At 42.9% G+C, this 21,090-nt stretch overlaps 1 protein-coding gene across 1 annotated transcript; it reads right to left on the minus strand.

The window, feature by feature from the left end:
* Positions 1 to 11,882: 11,882 nt before the first annotated feature.
* asmt (acetylserotonin O-methyltransferase) lies at positions 11,883 to 20,834 on the minus strand. The gene is made up of 8 exons (XM_021597618.3): positions 20,373 to 20,834; positions 20,115 to 20,289; positions 19,287 to 19,416; positions 19,132 to 19,200; positions 18,536 to 18,654; positions 17,763 to 17,903; positions 17,532 to 17,654; positions 11,883 to 12,515 (listed from the first exon to the last, which is right to left on the minus strand). Exons 1-8 carry the CDS (start codon positions 20,463 to 20,465, stop codon positions 12,304 to 12,306), a joined length of 1,062 nt encoding a protein of 353 aa, XP_021453293.1. The 5' UTR covers positions 20,466 to 20,834; the 3' UTR covers positions 11,883 to 12,303.
* Between the last annotated feature and the right edge of the window lie 256 nt (positions 20,835 to 21,090).

Here is a 21,090-nt window from a genome sequence, read left to right on the forward strand (position 1 = left end):
GGGTAGCCTAGTGGTTAGTGTGTTGGACTAGTAACCGGAAGGTTGCAAGGTACAAATCTGTCGTTCTGCCCCTGAACAGGCAGTTAACCCACTGTTCCTAGGCCATCATTGAAAATAAGAATTAGTTCTTAACTGACATGCCTAGTTAAATGAAGGTAAAATAAAATAAAATGGTTATACCCATGTGGGTGATTGAAAGACGATGGTTGTCGTGTTAAAAGTGTAGATGCCAATCACCATATATGTTCAAAGATGAAAAAGCCTGGACGGAGGAGAGATGACTAGAAACGATTCGGTTGGCCGTTTTATGTGTGGATTCATTCTCGGAGTAGAAGACCTTGTGCATTTCAGGTAAAATAACAACTCAATGTTTATATCCCAGATTAGATAGCAACAGCAAGCTAGCTAAATATTACAAATTAGCTAGCAAGTACTAGCTAAATTGCCATACATGTGTAATGCTTTTCGACCTGTCCCCAAATTAATGTCATTGGTTCAGAGTTTGTTTTGATATTTTAACCTGCATGTCGTGATCGCGTTTGGTGTAGGGGGACAAAATACATTTATGCACGATAGCGCACGATGGAGCATGCACGCAGCTGGTTTGGGTTCCATGTAAGGGGCTGACCTGGGGAGTAGAGAGTAGAGAAGAGTAGAGTAGAGAGCTATAGGTGCCAGTTGATAAGATTCAGCCACCACAGGTCTGTCCAGCAAGAGCAAGTCAGATGTCAACAGAACAGATTTATTGCAGATGTTGGGTTCAACACCAGTCTGGTTAACTGTGATACAAGTCAGTATTCGACGTCCATCTATGTCTGAGGATGTCAGGAGATGACATGGAAACCAGACACAAGGGGCAACAGTATATTTATTTTAAAGCATCTGCCTCTAATTCTAAAGGTTGCAAGTTCAAATCCAGCGATAGAAAGTTATTTTTGAGATTTTTGTTTTAAGCCTATCCCGAACCTTAACCCTTACCTTAACCATCCAGAGTTAACGCCCAACCTTAATATTTCGGAGTTGAAGCCTAAACTTAACCCTAACCTTAAAAATTGGGAGTTAATGCCTAAACCGAAGCATAAACACTTAGAAATGTGATGTTTGCAACAACTTCGAAATGTTACATCTAATTCTGACGTGGGACTGTGAGAGCTAGTTGTTCAACACACCACACTCCTCTTTAATGATGTCTCAAACTGAAAGTGGTTCTATGGCGAACTGGAATAAATAACAATAATGCATCTCTGTAAGAGCAATTTAGGCTAGATATAATATACACATACTGACATACTGACATATGCATGCTAGGAATAGTGTATACAGGATACAGTAATAACATACTATCTAAACATTACCATGCAGGATACAGTAATAACATAATATTTAAACATTACCATGCAGGATACAGTAATAACATAATATCTAAACATTACCATGCAGGATACAGTAATAATATAATATCTAAACATTACCATGCAGGATACAGTAATAACATAATATCTAAACATTAACATGCAGGATACAGTAATAACATAATATCTAAACATTACCATGCAGGATACAGTAATAATATAATATCTAAACATTACCATGCAGGATACAGTAATAATATAATATCTAAACATTACCATGCAGGATACAGTAATAACATAATATCTAAACATTACCATGCAGGATACAGTAATAATATAATATCTAAACATTACCATGCAGGATACAGTAATAATATAATATCTAAACATTACCATGCAGGATACAGTAATAACATAATATCTAAACATTACCATGCAGGATACAGTAATAACATAATATCTAAACATTACCATGCAGGATACAGTAATAACATAATATCTAAACATTACCATGCAGGATACAGTAATAACATAATATCTAAACATTACCATGCAGGATACAGTAATAACATAATATTTAAACATTACCATGCAGGATACAGTAATAACATAATATCTAAACATTACCATGCAGGATACAGTAATAACATAATATCTAAACATTACCATGCAGGATACAGTAATAACATAATATTTAAACATTACCATGCAGGATACAGTAATAACATAATATCTAAACATTACCATGCAGGATACAGTAATAATATAATATCTAAACATTACCATGCAGGATACAGTAATAACATACTATCTAAACATTACCATGCAGGATACAGTAATAACATAATATTTAAACATTACCATGCAGGATACAGTAATAACATAATATCTAAACATTACCATGCAGGATACAGTAATAATATAATATCTAAACATTACCATGCAGGATACAGTAATAACATACTATCTAAACATTACCATGCAGGATACAGTAATAACATAATATTTAAACATTACCATGCAGGATACAGTAATAACATAATATCTAAACATTACCATGCAGGATACAGTAATAATATAATATCTAAACATTACCATGCATGATACAGTAATAACATAATATCTAAACATTACCATGCAGGATACAGTAATAACATAATATCTAAACATTACCATGCAGGATACAGTAATAACATAATATCTAAACATTACCATGCAGGATACAGTAATAACATAATATCTAAACATTACCATGCACTAATGACCAGAAAGTATTACCGCAATTGTAGGACTAGATACAATGAAGCATACAGGTGAATAATGCACACAACAGAGAATGACCACTGATAAGCATAGGCCACATCTACACAAATGCAATGCAATGCAATGCTCTAGCAACTGAAACGTGATGGTACTGTAAACAGGATCTGAGCATGTGCACAAGAACATGACCAACGTGGGATAGTAACTGCTCCCCGAGAATGGCAGGCTAAATTAGGTAAATGCTACATAAGGCTAAGGCTTAATACAGGACATGGTAGCATGAGGCTAGACAGTGGTTGTATATGTCCATAAACATATTGATATGCATACCCAGACAATATGAACATAATATACAGTGAGTAGAACCAGTATTTGATACACTGCCGATTTTGCAGGTTTTCCTACTTACAAAGCATGTAGAGGTCTGTAATTTTTATCATAGGTACACTTCAACTGTGACAGACGGAATCTAAAACAAAAATCCAGAAAATCACATTGTATCATTTTTAAGTAATTAATTTGCATTTTATTTACATAAGTATTTGATACATCAGAAAAGCAGAACTTAATATTTGGTACAGAAACCTTTGTTTGCAATTACAGAGATCACAAGTTTCCTGTAGTTCTTGCACACACTGCAGCAGGGATTTTGGCCCACTCCTCCATACAGACCTCCAGATCCTTCAGGTTCGTGGCTGTCGCTGGGCAATACGGACTTTCAGCTCCCTCCAAAGATTTTCAATTGGGTTCAGGTCTGGAGACTGACTAGGCCACTCCAGGACCTTGAGATGCTTCTTGCGGAGCCACTCCTTAGTTGCCCTGGCTGTGTGTTTCGGGTTGTTGTCATGCTGGAAGACCCAGCCACGACCCATCTTCAATGCTCTTACTTAGGGAAGGAGGTTATTGGCCAAGATCTCGCGATACATGGCCCCATCCATCCATCCTTCCCTCAATACGGTGCAGTCGTCCTGTCCCCTTTTCAGAAAAGCATCCCGAAAGAATGATGTTTCCACCTCCATGCTTCACGGTTGGGATGGTGTTCTTGGGGTTGTACTCATCCTTCTTCTTCCTCCAAACACGGCGAATGGAGTTTAGACCAAAAAGCTCTATATTTGTCTCATCAGACCACATGACCTTCTCCCATTCCTCCTCTGGATCATCCAGATGGTCATTGGAAAACTTCAGACGGGCCTGGACATGCGCTGGCTTGAGCAGGGGGACCTTGTGTGCGCTGCAGGATTTTAATCCATGACGGCTTAATGTGTTACTAATGTTTTTTTTTTAGACTGTGGTCCCAGCTCTCTTCAGGTCATTGACCAGGTCCTGCCGTGTAGTTCTGGGCTGATCCCTCACCTTCCTCATGATCATTGATGCCCCACGAGGTGAGATCTTGCATGGAGCCCCAGACCGAGGGTGATTGACCGTCATCTTGAACTTCTTCAATTTTCTAATAATTGTGCCAACAGTTGTTGCCTTCTCACCAAGCTGCTTGCCTATTGTCCTGTAGCCCATCCCAGCCTTGTGCAGGTCTACAATTTTATCCCTGATGTCCTTACACAGCTCTCTGGTCTTGGCCATTGTGGAGTCTGTTTGATTGAGTGTGTTGACAGGTGTCTTTTATACAGGTAACGAGTTCAAACAGGTGCAGTTAATACAGGTAATGGGTGGAGAACAGGAGGGCTTCTTAAAGAAAAATTAACAGATCTGTGAGAGCCGGAATTCTTACTGGTTGCTGAATTCTTTACTTCCACACAAACAGTAGGTTTCCTACGCATACTTCCACACAAGCAGTAGGTATCCTACGCGCATACTTCCACACAAACAGTAGGTTTCCTACGCACATACTTCCACACAAACAGTAGGTATCCTACGCGCATACTTCCACACAAACAGTAGGTTTCCTACGCACATACTTCCACACAAACAGTAGGTATCCTACGCGCATACTTCCACACAAACAGTAGGTTTCCTACGCACATACTTCCACACAAACAGTAGGAGAGTTTTATCTCTGTAGTTCTCACCACTGTGTATCACTGCCCAGCCGATAGTTCCATTCCCCCGAGAATAGGGAAACCTTGAGAAGTACTCCCTATGCCCTCATAAGATCCTCAGAGTTCCTGCCAGGTCGGTTCAAACTGTTTAATTGTTCTTCTGTATTTTCTTAGGCACCCACATACAAGTTAAAATCCTAAACTAGGATTGTGGTCAGGGCTTTGTGATGGCCACTCCAGTACCTTGACTTTGTTATCCTGAAGCCATTTTGCCACAACTTCGGAAGTTTCTTGGGGTCATTGTCCATTTGGAAGACCCATTTACGACCAAGCTTTAACTTCCTGACTGATGTCTTGAGATGTTGCTTCAATATATCCACATAATTTTCCTTTCCTCATGATGCCATCTATTTTGTGAAGTGCACCAGTCCCTCCTGCAGCAAAGCACCCCCACAACATGATGCTGCCACCCCCGTGCTTCACGGTTGGGATGGTGTCCTTTGGCTTGCAAGCATCCCCCTTTTTCCTCCAAACATAACAATGGTCATTACGGCCAAACGGTTCTATTTTAGTTTCATCAGACCAGAGGACATTTCTCCAAAAAGTACGATCTTTGTCCCTATGTACAGGTGCAAACCATAGTCTGGCTTTTTTATGGAGGTTTTGGAGCAGTGGCTTCTTCCTTGCTGAGTGGCCTTTCAGGTTATGTCAATATAGGACTCATTTTACTGTGGATATAGATACTTTTGTACCTGTTTCCTCCAGCATCTTCACAAGGCCTTTTGCTGTTGTTCTGGGATGACACTTATTGCACCAAAGTACGTTCATCTCTAGGAGACAGAACGCGTCTCCATCCTGAGTGGTATGACGGCTGCGTGGTCCCATGGTGTTTATACTTGCGTACTATTGTTTGTACAGATGAACGTGGTACCTTCAGGCATTTGGAAATTGCTCCCAAGGATGAACCAGACTTTTAGAGGTCTACAATTTTTTTCTTAGGTCTTGGCTGATTTCTTTGGATTTTCCCATGATATCAAGCAAGTCCAGTCCTCTCTCTCTGTTCCTCTCATTTCCAGTCCTCTCTCTCTGCTCCTCTCATTTCCAGTCCTCTCTCTCTGCTCCTCTCATTTCCAGTCCTCTCTCTCTGCTCCTCTCATTTCCAGTCCTCTCTCTGCTCCTCTCATTTCCAGTCCTCTCTCTCTGCTCCTCTCATTTCCAGTCCTCTCTCTCTGCTCCTGTCATTTCCAGTCCTCTCTCTGCTCCTCTCATTTCCAGTCCTCTCTCTGCTCCTCTCATTTCCAGTCCTCTCTCTCTGCTCCTCTCATTTCCAGTCCTCTCTCTCTGCTCCTCTCATTTCCAGTCCTCTCTCTCTGCTCCTCTCATTTCCAGTCCTCTCTCTCTGCTCCTCTCATTTCCAGTCCTCTCTCTCTGCTCCTGTCATTTCCAGTCCTCTCTCTCTGCTCCTCTCATTTCCAGTCCTCTCTCTCTGCTCCTCTCATTTCCAGTCCTCTCTCTCTGCTCCTCTCATTTCCAGTCCTCTATCTCTGCTCCTGTCATTTCCAGTCCTCTCTCTGCTCCTCTCATTTCCAGTCCTCTCTCTCTTCTCCTCTCATTTCCAGTCCTCTCTCTGCTCCTCTCATTTCCAGTCCTCTCTCTCTGCTCCTCTCATTTCCAGTCCTCTCTCTGCTCCTCTCATTTCCAGTCCTCTCTCTCTGCTCCTCTCATTTCCAGTCCTCTCTCTCTGCTCCTCTCATTTCCAGTCCTCTCTGCTCCTCTCATTTCCAGTCCTCTCTCTCTGCTCCTCTCATTTCCAGTCCTCTCTCTGCTCCTCTCATTTCCAGTCCTCTCTCTCTGCTCCTCTCATTTCCAGTCCTCTTTCTCTGCTCCTCTCATTTCCAGTCCTCTCTCTCTGCTCCTCTCATTTCCAGTCCTCTCTCTCTGCTCCTCTCATTTCCAGTCCTCTCTCTGCTCCTCTCATTTCCAGTCCTCTATCTCTGCTCCTCTCATTTCCAGTCCTCTATCTCTGCTCCTCTCATTTCCAGTCCTCTCTCTCTGCTCCTGTCATTTCCAGTCCTCTCTCTGCTCCTCTCATTTCCAGTCCTCTCTCTGCTCCTCTCATTTCCAGTCCTCTCTCTCTGCTCCTCTCATTTCCAGTCCTCTCTCTCTGCTCCTCTCATTTCCAGTCCTCTCTCTCTGCTCCTGTCATTTCCAGTCCTCTCTCTCTTCTCCTCTCATTTCCAGTCCTCTCTCTCTGCTCCTCTCATTTCCAGTCCTCTCTCTCTGCTCCTGTCATTTCCAGTCCTCTCTCTGCTCCTCTCATTTCCAGTCCTTTCTCTGCTCCTCTCATTTCCAGTCCTCTCTCTCTGTTCCTCTCATTTCCAGTCCTCTTTCTCTGCTCCTCTCATTTCCAGTCCTCTCTCTCTGCTCCTCTCATTTCCAGTCCTCTCTCTCTGCTCCTCTCATTTCCAGTCCTCTCTCTCTGCTCCTCTCATTTCCAGTCCTCTATCTCTGCTCCTGTCATTTCCAGTCCTCTCTCTCTTCTCCTCTCATTTCCAGTCCTCTCTCTCTGCTCCTCTCATTTCCAGTCCTCTATCTCTGCTCCTGTCATTTCCAGTCCTCTCTCTGCTCCTCTCATTTCCAGTCCTTTCTCTGCTCCTCTCATTTCCAGTCCTCTCTCTCTGTTCCTCTCATTTCCAGTCCTCTTTCTCTGCTCCTCTCATTTCCAGTCCTCTCTCTCTGCTCCTCTCATTTCCAGTCCTCTCTCTCTGCTCCTCTCATTTCCAGTCCTCTCTCTCTGCTCCTCTCATTTCCAGTCCTCTATCTCTGCTCCTGTCATTTCCAGTCCTCTCTCTCTGCTCCTCTCATTTCCAGTCCTCTCTCTCTGCTCCTCTCATTTCCAGTCCTCTCTCTCTGCTCCTCTCATTTCCAGTCCTCTATCTCTGCTCCTGTCATTTCCAGTCCTCTCTCTGCTCCTCTCATTTCCAGTCCTCTCTCTCTGCTCCTCTCATTTCCAGTCCTCTCTCTGCTCCTCTCATTTCCAGTCCTCTCTCTCTGCTCCTCTCATTTCCAGTCCTCTCTCTCTGCTCCTCTCATTTCCAGTCCTCTCTCTCTGCTCCTCTCATTTCCAGTCCTCTCTCTGCTCCTCTCATTTCCAGTCCTCTCTCTCTGCTCCTCTCATTTCCAGTCCTCTCTCTGCTCCTCTCATTTCCAGTCCTCTCTCTCTGCTCCTCTCATTTCCAGTCCTCTCTCTCTGCTCCTCTCATTTCCAGTCCTCTCTCTCTGCTCCTCTCATTTCCGGTCTTCTATCTCTGCTCCTCTCATTTCCAGTCCTCTCTCTGCTCCTCTCATTTCCAGTCCTCTATCTCTGCTCCTCTCATTTCCAGTCCTCTCTCTCTGCTCCTGTCATTTCCAGTCCTCTCTCTGCTCCTCTCATTTCCAGTCCTCTCTCTCTGCTCCTCTCATTTCCAGTCCTCTCTCTGCTCCTCTCATTTCCAGTCCTCTCTCTCTGCTCCTGTCATTTCCAGTCCTCTCTCTGCTCCTCTCATTTCCAGTCCTCTCTCTCTACTCCTCTCATTTCCAGTCCTCTCTCTCTGCTCCTCTCATTTCCAGTCCTCTCTCTCTGCTCCTCTCATTTCCAGTCCTCTATCTCTGCTCCTGTCATTTCCAGTCCTCTCTCTGCTCCTCTCATTTCCAGTCCTCTCTCTGCTCCTCTCATTTCCAGTCCTCTCTCTCTGTTCCTCTCATTTCCAGTCCTCTTTCTCTGCTCCTCTCATTTCCAGTCCTTTCTCTCTGCTCCTCTCATTTCCAGTCCTCTATCTCTGCTCCTGTCATTTCCAGTCCTCTCTCTGCTCCTCTCATTTCCAGTCCTCTATCTCTGCTCCTGTCATTTCCAGTCCTCTCTCCGCTCCTCTCATTTCCAGTCCTCTATCTCTGCTCCTGTCATTTCCAGTCCTCTCTCTGCTCCTGTCATTTCCAGTCCTCTCTCTGCTCCTCTCATTTCCAGTCCTCTCTCTCTGTTCCTCTCATTTCCAGTCCTCTCTCTCTGTTCCTCTCATTTCCAGTCCTCTTTCTCTGCTCCTCTCATTTCCAGTCCTCTCTCTCTGCTCCTCTCATTTCCAGTCCTCTCTCTGCTCCTCTCATTTCCAGTCCTCTCTCTCTGCTCCTCTCATTTCCAGTCCTCTCTCTCTGCTCCTCTCATTTCCAGTCCTCTCTCTCTGCTTCTCTCATTTTCAGTCCTCTATCTCTGCTCCTGTCATTTCCAGTCCTCTCTCTGCTCCTCTCATTTCCAGTCCTCTCTCTCTTCCTCTCATTTCCAGTCCTCTTTCTCTGCTCCTCTCATTTCCAGTCCTCTCTCTGCTCCTCTCATTTCCAGTCCTCTATCTATGCTCCTGTCATTTCCAGTCCTCTCTCTGCTCCTCTCATTTCCAGTCCTCTATCTCTGCTCCTGTCATTTCCAGTCCTCTCTCCGCTCCTCTCATTTCCAGTCCTCTATCTCTGCTCCTGTCATTTCCAGTCCTCTCTCTGCTCCTGTCATTTCCAGTCCTCTCTCTGCTCCTCTCATTTCCAGTCCTCTCTCTCTGTTCCTCTCATTTCCAGTCCTCTCTCTCTGTTCCTCTCATTTCCAGTCCTCTTTCTCTGCTCCTCTCATTTCCAGTCCTCTCTCTGCTCCTCTCATTTCCAGTCCTCTCTCTCTGCTCCTCTCATTTCCAGTCCTCTCTCTCTGCTCCTCTCATTTCCAGTCCTCTATCTCTGCTCCTGTCATTTCCAGTCCTCTCTCTGCTCCTGTCATTTCCAGTCTTCTCTCTGCTCCTCTCATTTCCAGTCCTCTCTCTCTGCTCCTCTCATTTCCAGTCCTCTCTCTCTGCTCCTCTCATTTCCAGTCGCTCATTTCTGAATTTCTATACATTTAATGTAGCCTACATTTGGTTCCTAAAATGTGAGGAAGATCTATTTATAAAACGTCTCTCTCGTATGCATTTATAGTGACAGTATACGTATGTAGAGCAACGTGCAGCATGCTTGGATAGTCAGAGGTTTGTAGTAATGTCACTGAGGGCTGGATGGATGGATGGATAGATGGGCACACGGACAGACAGACAGACAGACAGACGGTAGTAATGTCACTGAGGGCTGGAAGGATGGATGGATAGATGGGCACACGGACAGACGGACGGACAGACAGACAGACAGACAGACGGTAGTAATGTCACTGAGGGCCGGATGAGTGAGCAAACAGACGGACGGACGGACAGACAGACAGATACAATAGTAATGTTTGCTATCCTTGCTACAGCTCATTATGTTGCCATGTACAGATAATGAGAGTGGAGCTGGCTAATTATCCACATAATCTAATTAGTTCTGATCAGTTCTGCCACCAAGATTTCTCCACTGACAGACAAGACTGCACACAGCTGACTTTAGCCAGACTTGATCTTAATCAACAGTGGCAGAACTGATCAATCGTTCTGTTTTGTGTATGTGTGTGCTATGTGGTGTGTGTGCTTGCATGCGCATGCTTGAGTGCGTGTGTCTGGCCTGATGCTGTGAGAGACAGGCCTAGAACCGTTACATTTTCACTGTAATGAAAATAATCATTGGGAATACGCTAATGAGTTGAACTGTGGTTGGATGTTTTTAAAGGCCAGTTTCCCCTGGCAGAAGTCACCCACAGCAACCGCATCCATCTAACCTTAAACATCACTGTCTCACTGCTCAATACCTGTCTCACTGTCTTGTTACATTACAAACATCACTGTCTCTCTGTCCAATTTTACATTCATTATTATAAACCTCACTGCTCATGAAGGGAGAGAGAGGGAGAGGAATAAGTGATTATCAGGGTTGAGATATGTCCTCAGAGACAGACAACTACACACACATGGACCCACCCCTGAATTAGTACTTAGTAAGAGAAGCCCTTAGAAACACAGATATAATATATTTGAGATTCATTGAAGCATCTTTACACAGCTTTAACCTTCCAACCCCACAGCCCTAACCCAACACACACCAGTCTACTTCTGGCAGGAGGAAGAGGAAGGAAGAAAGGGAGGGAGAGGAGTGATGAGGAAGTGGAGGGAGGAGGAAAAGGAATCAGAGTTGTGCAATCATTCAGAGAGTAATTCATGTCTGCGGCCACAGGTGTCTGGTAATGAATGTGTGAAAATAGTTTGTGTGTGTGTGCGTGTGTGTGTGTAGACTACAGGGCAGACAGGCTTTGTCCTCAGCTCAATACTGCTGCCACCGAGACCTCAGCATGAGTAACTGAATGTTTATACTGGAGAAAAGTGTGTGTCTGTCTGTGTGTGTGTCTATCTTGGCTTGTGCGAGCCAGAATGGCTCATTGGCTCATTGTTTATGTAGGGTGAGGCAGCTTGATGTACAAGTACACCCACTGGACAGGATGCTAGTCTATCATAGGGCATTACCCCCAATCTATCTCCTTAATGCTGAGTGCAAAGCAGAGATGCATCAGGTCCCATTTTTACAGTCTTTGGTATGAGGGATTAAACTCACAACCTTCCAATCTCAGGAGGACACTCCAACCACAAGGCCACTATCACCTAAGTACTTATAATCAAACAAGGCCTTGTTTGACAAGGGCCAATCATTTTATTTAACTAGGCAAGTCAGTTAAGAACAAATTCTTATTTACAATGACGGCCTACACCGGCCAAACCTGGACAACGCTGGGCAATTTGTGCGCCGCCCTATGGGACTCCAAATCACAGTCGGTTGTGATACAGCCTGGATTCAAACCAGGGTGTCTGTAGTGATGCTGAGATGCAGTGCCTTAGACCGCTGCGCCACTCACGAGCCCATGCAGAGCTAATATTGAAATAATATTCCTACAGCAAAACGTGGTTTTCATGCCAAAATTTACAGTAGGAAAATCTTGCTATAACCTCTACAAAAAAAGTTTTCTTTTGCCAAGAATAACCAAGACTCACATAAACACACACACACACATGGTCAGAGGCTGTGAGTGTATTCCCAGTATGCCCTGGAGCAGTTGTCTTACAGGAGCGTCATGCAAAGGCCTCTGGATAAAGAACAGTGACATCATCACAGAGTGTTAGTGTGGTGTGAAGTGAACCAGCCTGAGGTCAGATTAGTCTGGTGAAGAGGAGGAGGGGAAGAGAAGAGGATGATGAATGTCCTTGAACCCCCCTCCTCTACTTTACTTCCACCCTCCCTCCCTTTACCTCCCCAGAGAACAAATCAGAGAACCAATCAGAGAACCAATCAGAAACAGAGAAGCTGTAGAACATTGACTGTAGAACAACACATTTTTAATGGGTAAATAGTCTATCATATCAGAAGAACAAAGGTTTTAACATTCAAATAAAGATTACAAAGACAATAGGTTTACTACCTAGGCTACAGAGATAGACAGGTCTACAGAGATAATAACGGTCATTTAATTTGACCCGGTTAATAATAAACCTCCAGCAACGGGAAATGTGAATTATTATGTAGATTGTAATTCATCTATATTTTTGTAGGGGTTGATTCATTTTCCGTTAATCAAGTCTGACATTTTGTAGTGGAAATTTCAAACTTAAGAAGCCTTTTCAAACGTTGAATACATTGCAAAATGCATTTTGAAAAATCTTTGCGACAACAGAGTGATCAAATTAAGATAGCAGATCTGTACATCAGCAACATCAACAGTAGATATAGAGACTTCTCTACTTGCGTCCCAGGACAGCATCATAAATCTTGCCTGTCCTCTCCACCTGTATGTTTTGAAACCCTGCGGCTGTCAGCAGGGCAGTGTACTCTGCTGCCGTCCGCTCTTTCCCCTCCGTCTGCACCAGCATGTTCAGAGAGTACAGCTGGGCTGTCAGAGGCCCTGACCCGTCTTCACACAGCAACGCCTCTACCACCAACACACCTCCTCCTACACACACACACACACACACACAAACACACATTCTCACACGCACACAAACACACAAACACAGAAAACATATAATGGGTGCCTGATTGTCTTTGGCTCTGGGCTTTTTGGCTCTGGGCTACGATGGCCTGGCTGTGATGTCAGTCAATGTGCATTCTTCCTCAGTTGTCCTTCCCAGACTGCTGCTTACTCTGTTAGTTTCTATCAGAAGGTTGAGCTGAAGGTTAAAAGAATATCCTCATTTGCATCTCTGCGGAATGTGTGTGTGTGTGTGTTATGTTCTTGCCAGTGTGTGTGAGTGTGTTTGTGTTATGTAACAAGCCTCTGGCTACAGCGGAGCTCTCAAAGACCATAGTGTTTGTGTGTGGCTACTTGTGGGCTTGTCTGATAGGATGCTGTTCTTGACACAGTCACCCGAGGCGAGGGAGGGGGTGCAGAAGAGTAAGGAGAGGGGTGGTATTTGTGACAGTGCAGCTATGGGACACACAAACACACAGACAACAACAAACAGAATTTGGCTACCAGTTCTCACAGTCTCGTGTCAGAATAGGGCGTCCATTCATGTTTCTCGAACCTCAAATTTCAAGGTTGTTCGAAACGTCAAATGTCTAAGTGTTTAAGGTTAAGTTCAGGCATTAACCCTACTAAGCTATATGGAATTGTTTTAAGAAGGTCATACCAAGGATCATGTTGCTATTTGATTCTGAATTTTGAAGTATAAAAAAAAAGGTAGGAAGTTTGTTCTGAAATGACTGTCCAATATCTGAGAGATATAAGAAAGATCAGGAAACATTATTATAATTTTTCAACTTGTATTTAACCCCTTCTTTTGGGCACTAAACAGTCACAATATACAGTACTTGAGTACAGAAGTTGGCAGATCGGCTGTACCGACTTCAGACGAGCCCCAAAAACAGTGTGGGGGTCGTAGAGCGAAATAGAGAACACCATCGTGTTTGTGACAGTCTCAACCGTCGGATGCTACAGATGATTTTGTGAGAAGACTGATTTTCGGGATGTCTCATGGTCTGACAAACACTGCTGTATCGCTGTCACCTTTCACACCAGATGAGGAGGTGCAACATCTATACCTTAAACTGACAGATTTTTATCAGGATTTTTTATTATGCCATTTAGATTTCCGCGGGGGAGCAGACATCGACTCTAGGGGGTTATCTCTGAATGGTTAAGGTAAGGCATTAACTACGAATTCTTAAGGTTAGGCATTAACTCTGAATTGTTAAGATAAGGCATTAACTATGAATGGTTAAATAAGGCATTAACTCCGAATTCTTAAGGTTAGGCATTAACTCTGAATGGTTAAGATAAGGCATTAACTCTGAATGGTTGAGATAAGGCATTCATTCTGAACGGTTAAGATAAGGGTTGAGGTCAGGCATTAACTCTGAATTGTTAAGATAAGGCATTAACTCTGAATGGTTAAGATAAGGCATTAACTCTGAATGGTTAAGATAAGGCATTAACTCTGAATGGTTAAGATAAGGCATTAACTCCGAATTGCTAAGGTTAGGCATTAACTCTGAATTGTTAAGATAAGTATTGAGGTAAGGCATTAACTCTGAATGGTTAAGATAAGGCATTAACTCTGAATGGTTAAGGCATTAACTCCAAATGGTTAAGATAAAGCATTAACTCTGAATGGTTAAGATAAGGCATTAACTCTGAATGGTTAAGATAAGGCATTAACTCTGAATGGTTAAGATAAGGCATTAACTCTGAATGGTTAAATAAGGCATTAACTCCGAATTCTTAAGGTTAGGCATTAACTCTGAATGGTTAAGATAAGGCATTAACTCTGAATGGTTAAGATAAGAAATTCATTCTGAACGCTTAAGATAAGGCATTAATTCTGAACGGTTGAGATAAGGGTTGAGGTCAGGCATTAACTCTGAATTGTTAAGATAAGGCATTAACTCTGAATGGTTAAGATAAGGCATTAACTGAATGGTTAAGATAAGGCATTAACTCCGAATGGCAAAAGGTTAGGCATTAACTCTAAATTGTTAAGATAAGTATTGAGGTCAGGCATTAACTCTGAATGGTTAAGATAAGGCATTAACTCTGAATGGTTAAGATAAGGCATTAACTCTGAATGGTTAAGATAAGGCATTAACTCTGAATGGTTAAGATAAGGCATTAACTCTGAATGGTTAAGATAAGGCATTAACTCTGAATTCTTAAGGTAAGCAATTTACTCTGAATTGTTAAGATAAGTATTGAGGTCAGGCATTAACTCTGAATTGTTAAGATAAGGCATTAACTCTGAATGGTTAAGATAAGGCATTAACTCTGAATGGTTAAGATAAGGCATTAACTCTGAATGGTTAAGATAAGGCATTAACTCTGAATGGTTAAGATAAGGCATTAACTCTGAATGGTTAAGATAAGGAATTAACTCCAAATTCTTAAGGTTAGACATTAACTCTGAATGGTTAAGATTAGGCATTAACTCTGAATGGTTAAGATAAGGCATTAACTCTGAATGGTTAAATAAGGCATTAACTCCAAATTCTTAAGGTTAGACATTAACTCTGAATGGTTAAGATTAGGCATTAACTCTGAATGGTTAAGATAAGGCATTAACTCTGAATGGTTAAGATAAGAGTTGAGGTCAGGCATTAACTCCGAATGGTTGAGATAAGGCATTAACTCTGAATGGTTAAATAAGGCATTAACTCCAAATTCTTAAGGTTAGACATTAACTCTGAATGGTTAAGATTAGGCATTAACTCTGAATGGTTAAGATAAGGCATTAACTCTGAATGGTTAAATAAGGCATTAACTCCAAATTCTTAAGGTTAGACATTAACTCTGAATGGTTAAGATTAGGCATTAACTCTGAATGGTTAAGATAAGGCATTAACTCTGAATGGTTAAGATAAGAGTTGAGTTCAGGCATTAACTCTGAATTGTTAAGATAATGCATTAACTCTGAATGGTTAAGATAAGGCATTCATTCTGAACGGTTAAGATAATGAGGTCAGACATTAACTCTGAATTGTTAAAATAAGGCATTAACTTTGAATGGTTAAATAAGGCATTAACTCTGAATTCTTAAGGTTAGGCATTAACTCTGAATGGTTAAGATAAGGCATTAACTCTGAATGGTTAAGATAAGGCATTAACTCTGAATGGTTAAGATAAGGAATTAACTCTGAATTCTTAAGGTTAGGCATTAACTCTGAATTCTTAAGGTTAGGCATTAACTCTGAATGGTTAAGATAAGGCATTAACTCTGAATTCTTAAGGTTAGGCATTAACTCCAAATTCTTAAGGTTAGGCATTAACTCTGAATGGTTAAGATACGGCATTAACTCTGAATGGTTAAGATAAGGCATTCATTCTGAACGGTTAAGATAATGAGGTCAGGCATTAACTCTGAATTGTTAAAATAAGGCATTAACTTTGAATGGTTAAATAAGGCATTAACTCTGAATTCTTAAGGTTAGGCATTAACTCCGAATTCTTAAGGTTAGGCATTAACTCTGAATGGTTAAGATAAGGCATTAACTCTGAATTCTTAAGGTTAGGCATTAACTCCGAATTCTTAAGGTTAGGCATTAACTCTGAATGGTTAAGATAAGGCATTAACTCTGAATGGTTAAGATAAGGCATTAACTCTGAATTCTTAAGGTTAGGCATTAACTCCGAATTCTTAAGGTTAGGCATTAACTCTGAATGGTTAAGATAAGGCATTAACTCTGAATTCTTAAGGTTAGGCATTAACTCCGAATTCTTAAGGATAGGCATTAACTCTGAATGGTTAAGATAAGGCATTAACTCTGAATGGTTAAGATAAGGCATTCATTCTGAACGGTTAAGATAATGAGGTCAGGCATTAACTCTGAATTGTTAAAATAAGGCATTAACTTTGAATGGTTAAATAAGGCATTAACTCTGAATTCTTAAGGTTAGGCATTAACTCCGAATTCTTAAGGTTAGGCATTAACTCTGAATGGTTAAGATAAGGCATTAACTCTGAATTCTTAAGGTTAGGCATTAACTCCGAATTCTTAAGGTTAGGCATTAACTCTGAATGGTTAAGATAAGGCATTAACTCTGAATGGTTAAGATAAGGCATTAACTCTGAATTCTTAAGGTTAGGCATTAACTCCGAATTCTTAAGGTTAGGCATTAACTCTGAATGGTTAAGATAAGGCATTAACTCTGAATTCTTAAGGTTAGGCATTAACTCCGAATTCTTAAGGTTAGGCATTAACTCGGAATGGTTAAGATAAGGCATTAACTCTGAATGGTGAAGATAAGGCATTCATTCTGAACAGTTAAGATAATGAGGTCAGGCATTAACTCTGAATTCTTAAGATAAGGCATTAACTCTGAATGGTTAAGGCATTAACTCCAAATGGTTAAGATAAAGCATTAACTCTGAATGGTTAAGATAAGGCATTAACTCTGAATTCTTAAGGTTAGACATTAACTCTGAATGGTTAAGATAAGGCATTAACTCTGAATGGTTAAGATAAGGCATTAACTCTGAATGGTTAAGATAAGGCATTAACTCTGAATGGTTAAGATAAGGCATTAACTCTGAATTGTTAAGATAAGGCATTAACTCTGAATTGTTAAGATAAGGCATTAACTTCGAATGGTTAAGATAAGGCATTAACTCCGAATGGTTAAGATAATAGTTAAGTTCAGGCATTATCTCCGAATGGTTAAGATAAGGGTTAAGGTTTGGGCTAGGCTTAAAACTCAAATCGAAAAAATGATTTTGCTGGATTCGAACTAGCAACCTTTGGAATGAGAGCGCTCACTGTTGCCTCTAGTGGCCGGTTTCCACTACATCTCAGGAAGTCGTCAGACATGGATGGGCGTTGAATACTGACTTGTATCACAGGTGACCTGGCTGCACACACACACAGAGACAGAGCCAAGTCGCATCTGATCTTTCTCACCAGAGAGAATGACTGAAGGAGAGAGAGAGCGATAGAGGAGGATGTGTGTGTGTGTGTGTGTGTGTGTGTGTGTGTGTACCTGGTCTGCAAGCCCTGTAGACTTTGGTCAGTAGTTCTATGCTGCGCACGTCTGTCCAGTCATGAAGGATTCTCGCCAGAATATAGAGGTCAGCATCTGGCAGTGCATCTTTGAAAAAGTCCCCTACACACATACACAAATACACAATACTGTCAGTCAAAGACAATGGCTCCTCCCATCGCTCTGTCTGAGGTCACTGATTGGCTGTCTCTCGGTGTAGGAGTTGTCTACCTTCATGGAAGCTGACCCTCTGGTTGTCGTCGGTAACAAAGTGTTCTCTGGATGTCTTCACCACCTTGGGGAGGTCAAAGATTGTCACAGTGCATTCTGGGTATGCCAACACACACTGCTTGGCTAGCGCTCCACTACAACCTAGAGAAAGAGAGAGGGAAAGAGAGAGAGAGAGATGCAGTGATATGTAATATAGTATTTATAATCACAGGAATATGTTGCCATGGTAACCTATTAACTAATTAGCGTAGCAATAATCCTTAACTGACCAATGAGGTGCTGTGAGTCCCAGGAGAGCCCGCCCAGCCCTGGTGTGTGTTTGTGATGTGATGTGTCATCTCTATGTGGGTTTTACACCCAGACAGTGTCTACAGAGAACACTTGTAGAAACCTGGCCTGTCTGGAAGACTGTTGAGTCTTTAGGTTGGGTGTGCTTTATCAGAACTCTTTTTAGTGGAATCTGTATTCTGAACACACCCACTCATATATCACAGACACACGCACAAACAGTTCAATAGTACAGGACAGGGGAGAGATGGAATCAAAGAAGAAAAAAGAAGAAAACAGAATGAAAGGGAAACAAAACGCACAGAACTTTTTCTCTCCCTAGCCTCTCCCTCTTTCCTTTTCAATAAAGTGTGTGTCAGCCTCAGCTTGTAGCTGCACAGCTACCCCCTGTGGTCTTTGGAGTTATTACACACAGCTCTACTCTACACAGTGACCTTTCACCTTATGTCAAGATGGTAACCACACACACACACACAACTCCTCACCCCCGAGGTCGTAGATGGTTGTGAAAGGTGAGAGGTTGAAGGCCGTCACCACGTCTCGACCACAGATGTTCCAGATGGAGTTCATCAGCTGCATAAACTTTACCATCTCCTCCTCAGACCTACACACACACACACACACACACACCACACACACACCTCTTTTCACAGATACAGTACCAGACAGCTGTGCCCAGCAAATATAAACTGCTCTCTGAATGATTCACAACTCTGATTCCTTCTCCTGATTTTCCTCCTCCCTCCTTTCTGTCCTTCCCCGCCTCTCACACCACCAACAATGACTTACAGATAGAGTCAGATAAAGAGTAAGAGAGACAGAGAGAGAGAATAATGAAGAGAAAGTGTTTTGTTCTAAAATAAATGTGATCCTTGAAAATCACTGAACCATAAAAAATACCATTCTCATTAGGTTGAATGTGAAGCTCAAGGCCATTCCACAACATTTCTCATTCCACTGACACTTTTTCTCCAGGCAGGAAAGCAGAGGGAGAGAGAGAATATGTGGAGGAGAAGGAGAACATGGAAAGAGAGTAAAGGTAGAGTAGAGATGAAGAGCTGTGTGTGTATGAGTGTGTCACCTGTACAGGGCTTCAAACAGATGTTCAGATTTGACACCAAACGCCTTCTCATACTGATTACTGCCCTCCCTGGGGGGACAAAGAGCAGGTTCCTGTTTTAATTCAAATCCAAATATGTTCTCCTTGGTGAACACAACTCAGGCGAGAGGACTCACCTCACAGCGTCAGTCAGGTAATGCCAGCAGAGGTAGATGGTCTTGGAGCTGTAGTGGATGGACTGGGTCAGGGACACTGGACTGGACTGGGTCAGATACACACTGGACTGCTCTGTGTTACTGTACATCACTAGAGACACAGAGAGGGGTATATGAAAGAGTGAGTGAGTGAGAGAGAGAGCGAGAGAGAGTTACCCTGTACGTCCAGTCTGTCTGTGTGTGTGCATTACTCTGTCCATCCAGTATGTGTGTGTGTGTGTGCATTACCCTGTCCGTCCAGTGTGTGCGCGCATTACCCTGTCCATCCAGTGTGTGTGTGTGCATTACACTGTCCTTCCTGTGTGTGTGTGTGCATTACTCTGTCAGTCCAGTGTGTGTGTGTGTGTGTGTGTGTGTGTGTGCATTACCCTGTCCGTCCAGTGTGTGTGTGTGTGTGTGTTACCCTGTCCGTCCAGTGTGTGTGTGTGTGTGCGTGTGCATTACCCTGTCCGTCCAGTGTGTGTCTTTGTGTGTGTGTGTGTGTGTGTGTGGGTGCGTGTGCATTTGTCTGTCCAGTGTGTGTGTGTGTGTGTGCATTATCCTGTCCATCCAGTGTGTGTTTGAATTACCCTGTCCGTCCAGTGTGTGTGTGTGTGTGTGTGTGTGTGTGTGTGTGTGTGTGTGTGTTTTACCCTGTCCGTCCAGTGTGTGTGCATTACCCTGTCCGTCCAGTGTGTGTGTGTGCATTACTCTGTCCGTCCATTGTGTGTGTGTGTGTATTACCCTGTCCGTCCAGTGTGTGTGTGCATTACCCTCTCCGTCCAGTGTGTGTGTGTGTGTGTGCATTACCCTGTCCTTCCAGTGTGTGTGTATTGAGTAGGTCCAGCCCGGTGCAGGCTGCCAGGAGCCTCTCAGTCCCGTCCTGGCTGGCCCTGATTCCCAGTGCTACCTCCTCTAGAGACAGGGGGTGCTGTGACGAGGCCAGCAGGTCAAACACACCCAGCTCACAGGCTGTGAACAGGGTCTAGGGGAGAGAGGGCAGGCTCAAACACACACATCAAACAGTGGTTGAGAATGGGACTTGAATCCTATGTGTGTATGTTTTACCTTAGAGACCAGGAAGCCTTCCATATAGTCCAGAATCTTCCGGGGGTAGTCAGCAGCAGTAGTAACAGAAGTAGTAGTACCAGCTGGCTCCATTAGAAAAGTCTTCCCTGGTCCCTCAGCCTCTCACTAGACACTTCTGCTTGACCAGCGTAGGTTTGTGTCTGTCGCTGTATGAGACTGAGTGTTCCTGCGAGGCCTCCTGTTGTCAAAGGAGATCGGTATGAGTCCTTTAGTAGTGTATCCTGTATGAGTTGGTCCCAAGTCGATCCTGGTTCTGCTACTGCTGCTAGTCCTCGTGTGTGTTGTAGTGAAACAGCCAATAGCTCTTGTAAACGTGTGGCTGTGCAAACGACTGAGGGAGTAATATTAATGACCACTGCTGCCTCAGTCTCAAGTTTAATCGGATAGCCCATAGGTCTTGCGTGTGTGTGTGTGTGAGTGCAGCCCCAGTCGGAGCAGAATAATCAGATTAGTCAAATAACCCAGATTACAGTCAGGGGCTCAGACCTCAATACACTGGGTCCTTGATAAACACTACACACACACACTTCATTCTGTTTCATACTGTCATTACACTGGGGCCTGTTTTAACACCCACTACTATAACCACACACTAAAAACTTCAGTTTGTAATAGAACCACAGATTAGCTAGAATAATGAAATGTTTAGAAGGAAAGATATAGTAGGCATTAAGGTATCCATCCATTCAGAATATAC

Source organism: Oncorhynchus mykiss, chromosome 3 (assembly GCF_057628025.1).
Source record: "Oncorhynchus mykiss isolate SJ-2025 chromosome 3, ASM5762802v1, whole genome shotgun sequence".
NCBI classification, from domain to species: domain Eukaryota; kingdom Metazoa; phylum Chordata; class Actinopteri; order Salmoniformes; family Salmonidae; genus Oncorhynchus; species Oncorhynchus mykiss.

Bases quoted from the DNA above. Each gene is read 5' to 3' on its own strand.
- asmt (XM_021597618.3), bottom strand. From the start codon at position 20,465: ATGGAGCCAGCTGGTACTACTACTTCTGTTACTACTGCTGCTGACTAC. The intron at 19,417-20,114 runs GTAATGCACACA...CTGTGTCTCTAG, and splicing joins ACACACACTGGAAGGACAGG to TGATGTACAGTAACACAGAG. The intron at 17,655-17,762 runs GTAGACAACTCC...GTATGTGTGTAG, and splicing joins GAGGGTCAGCTTCCATGAAG to GGGACTTTTTCAAAGATGCA.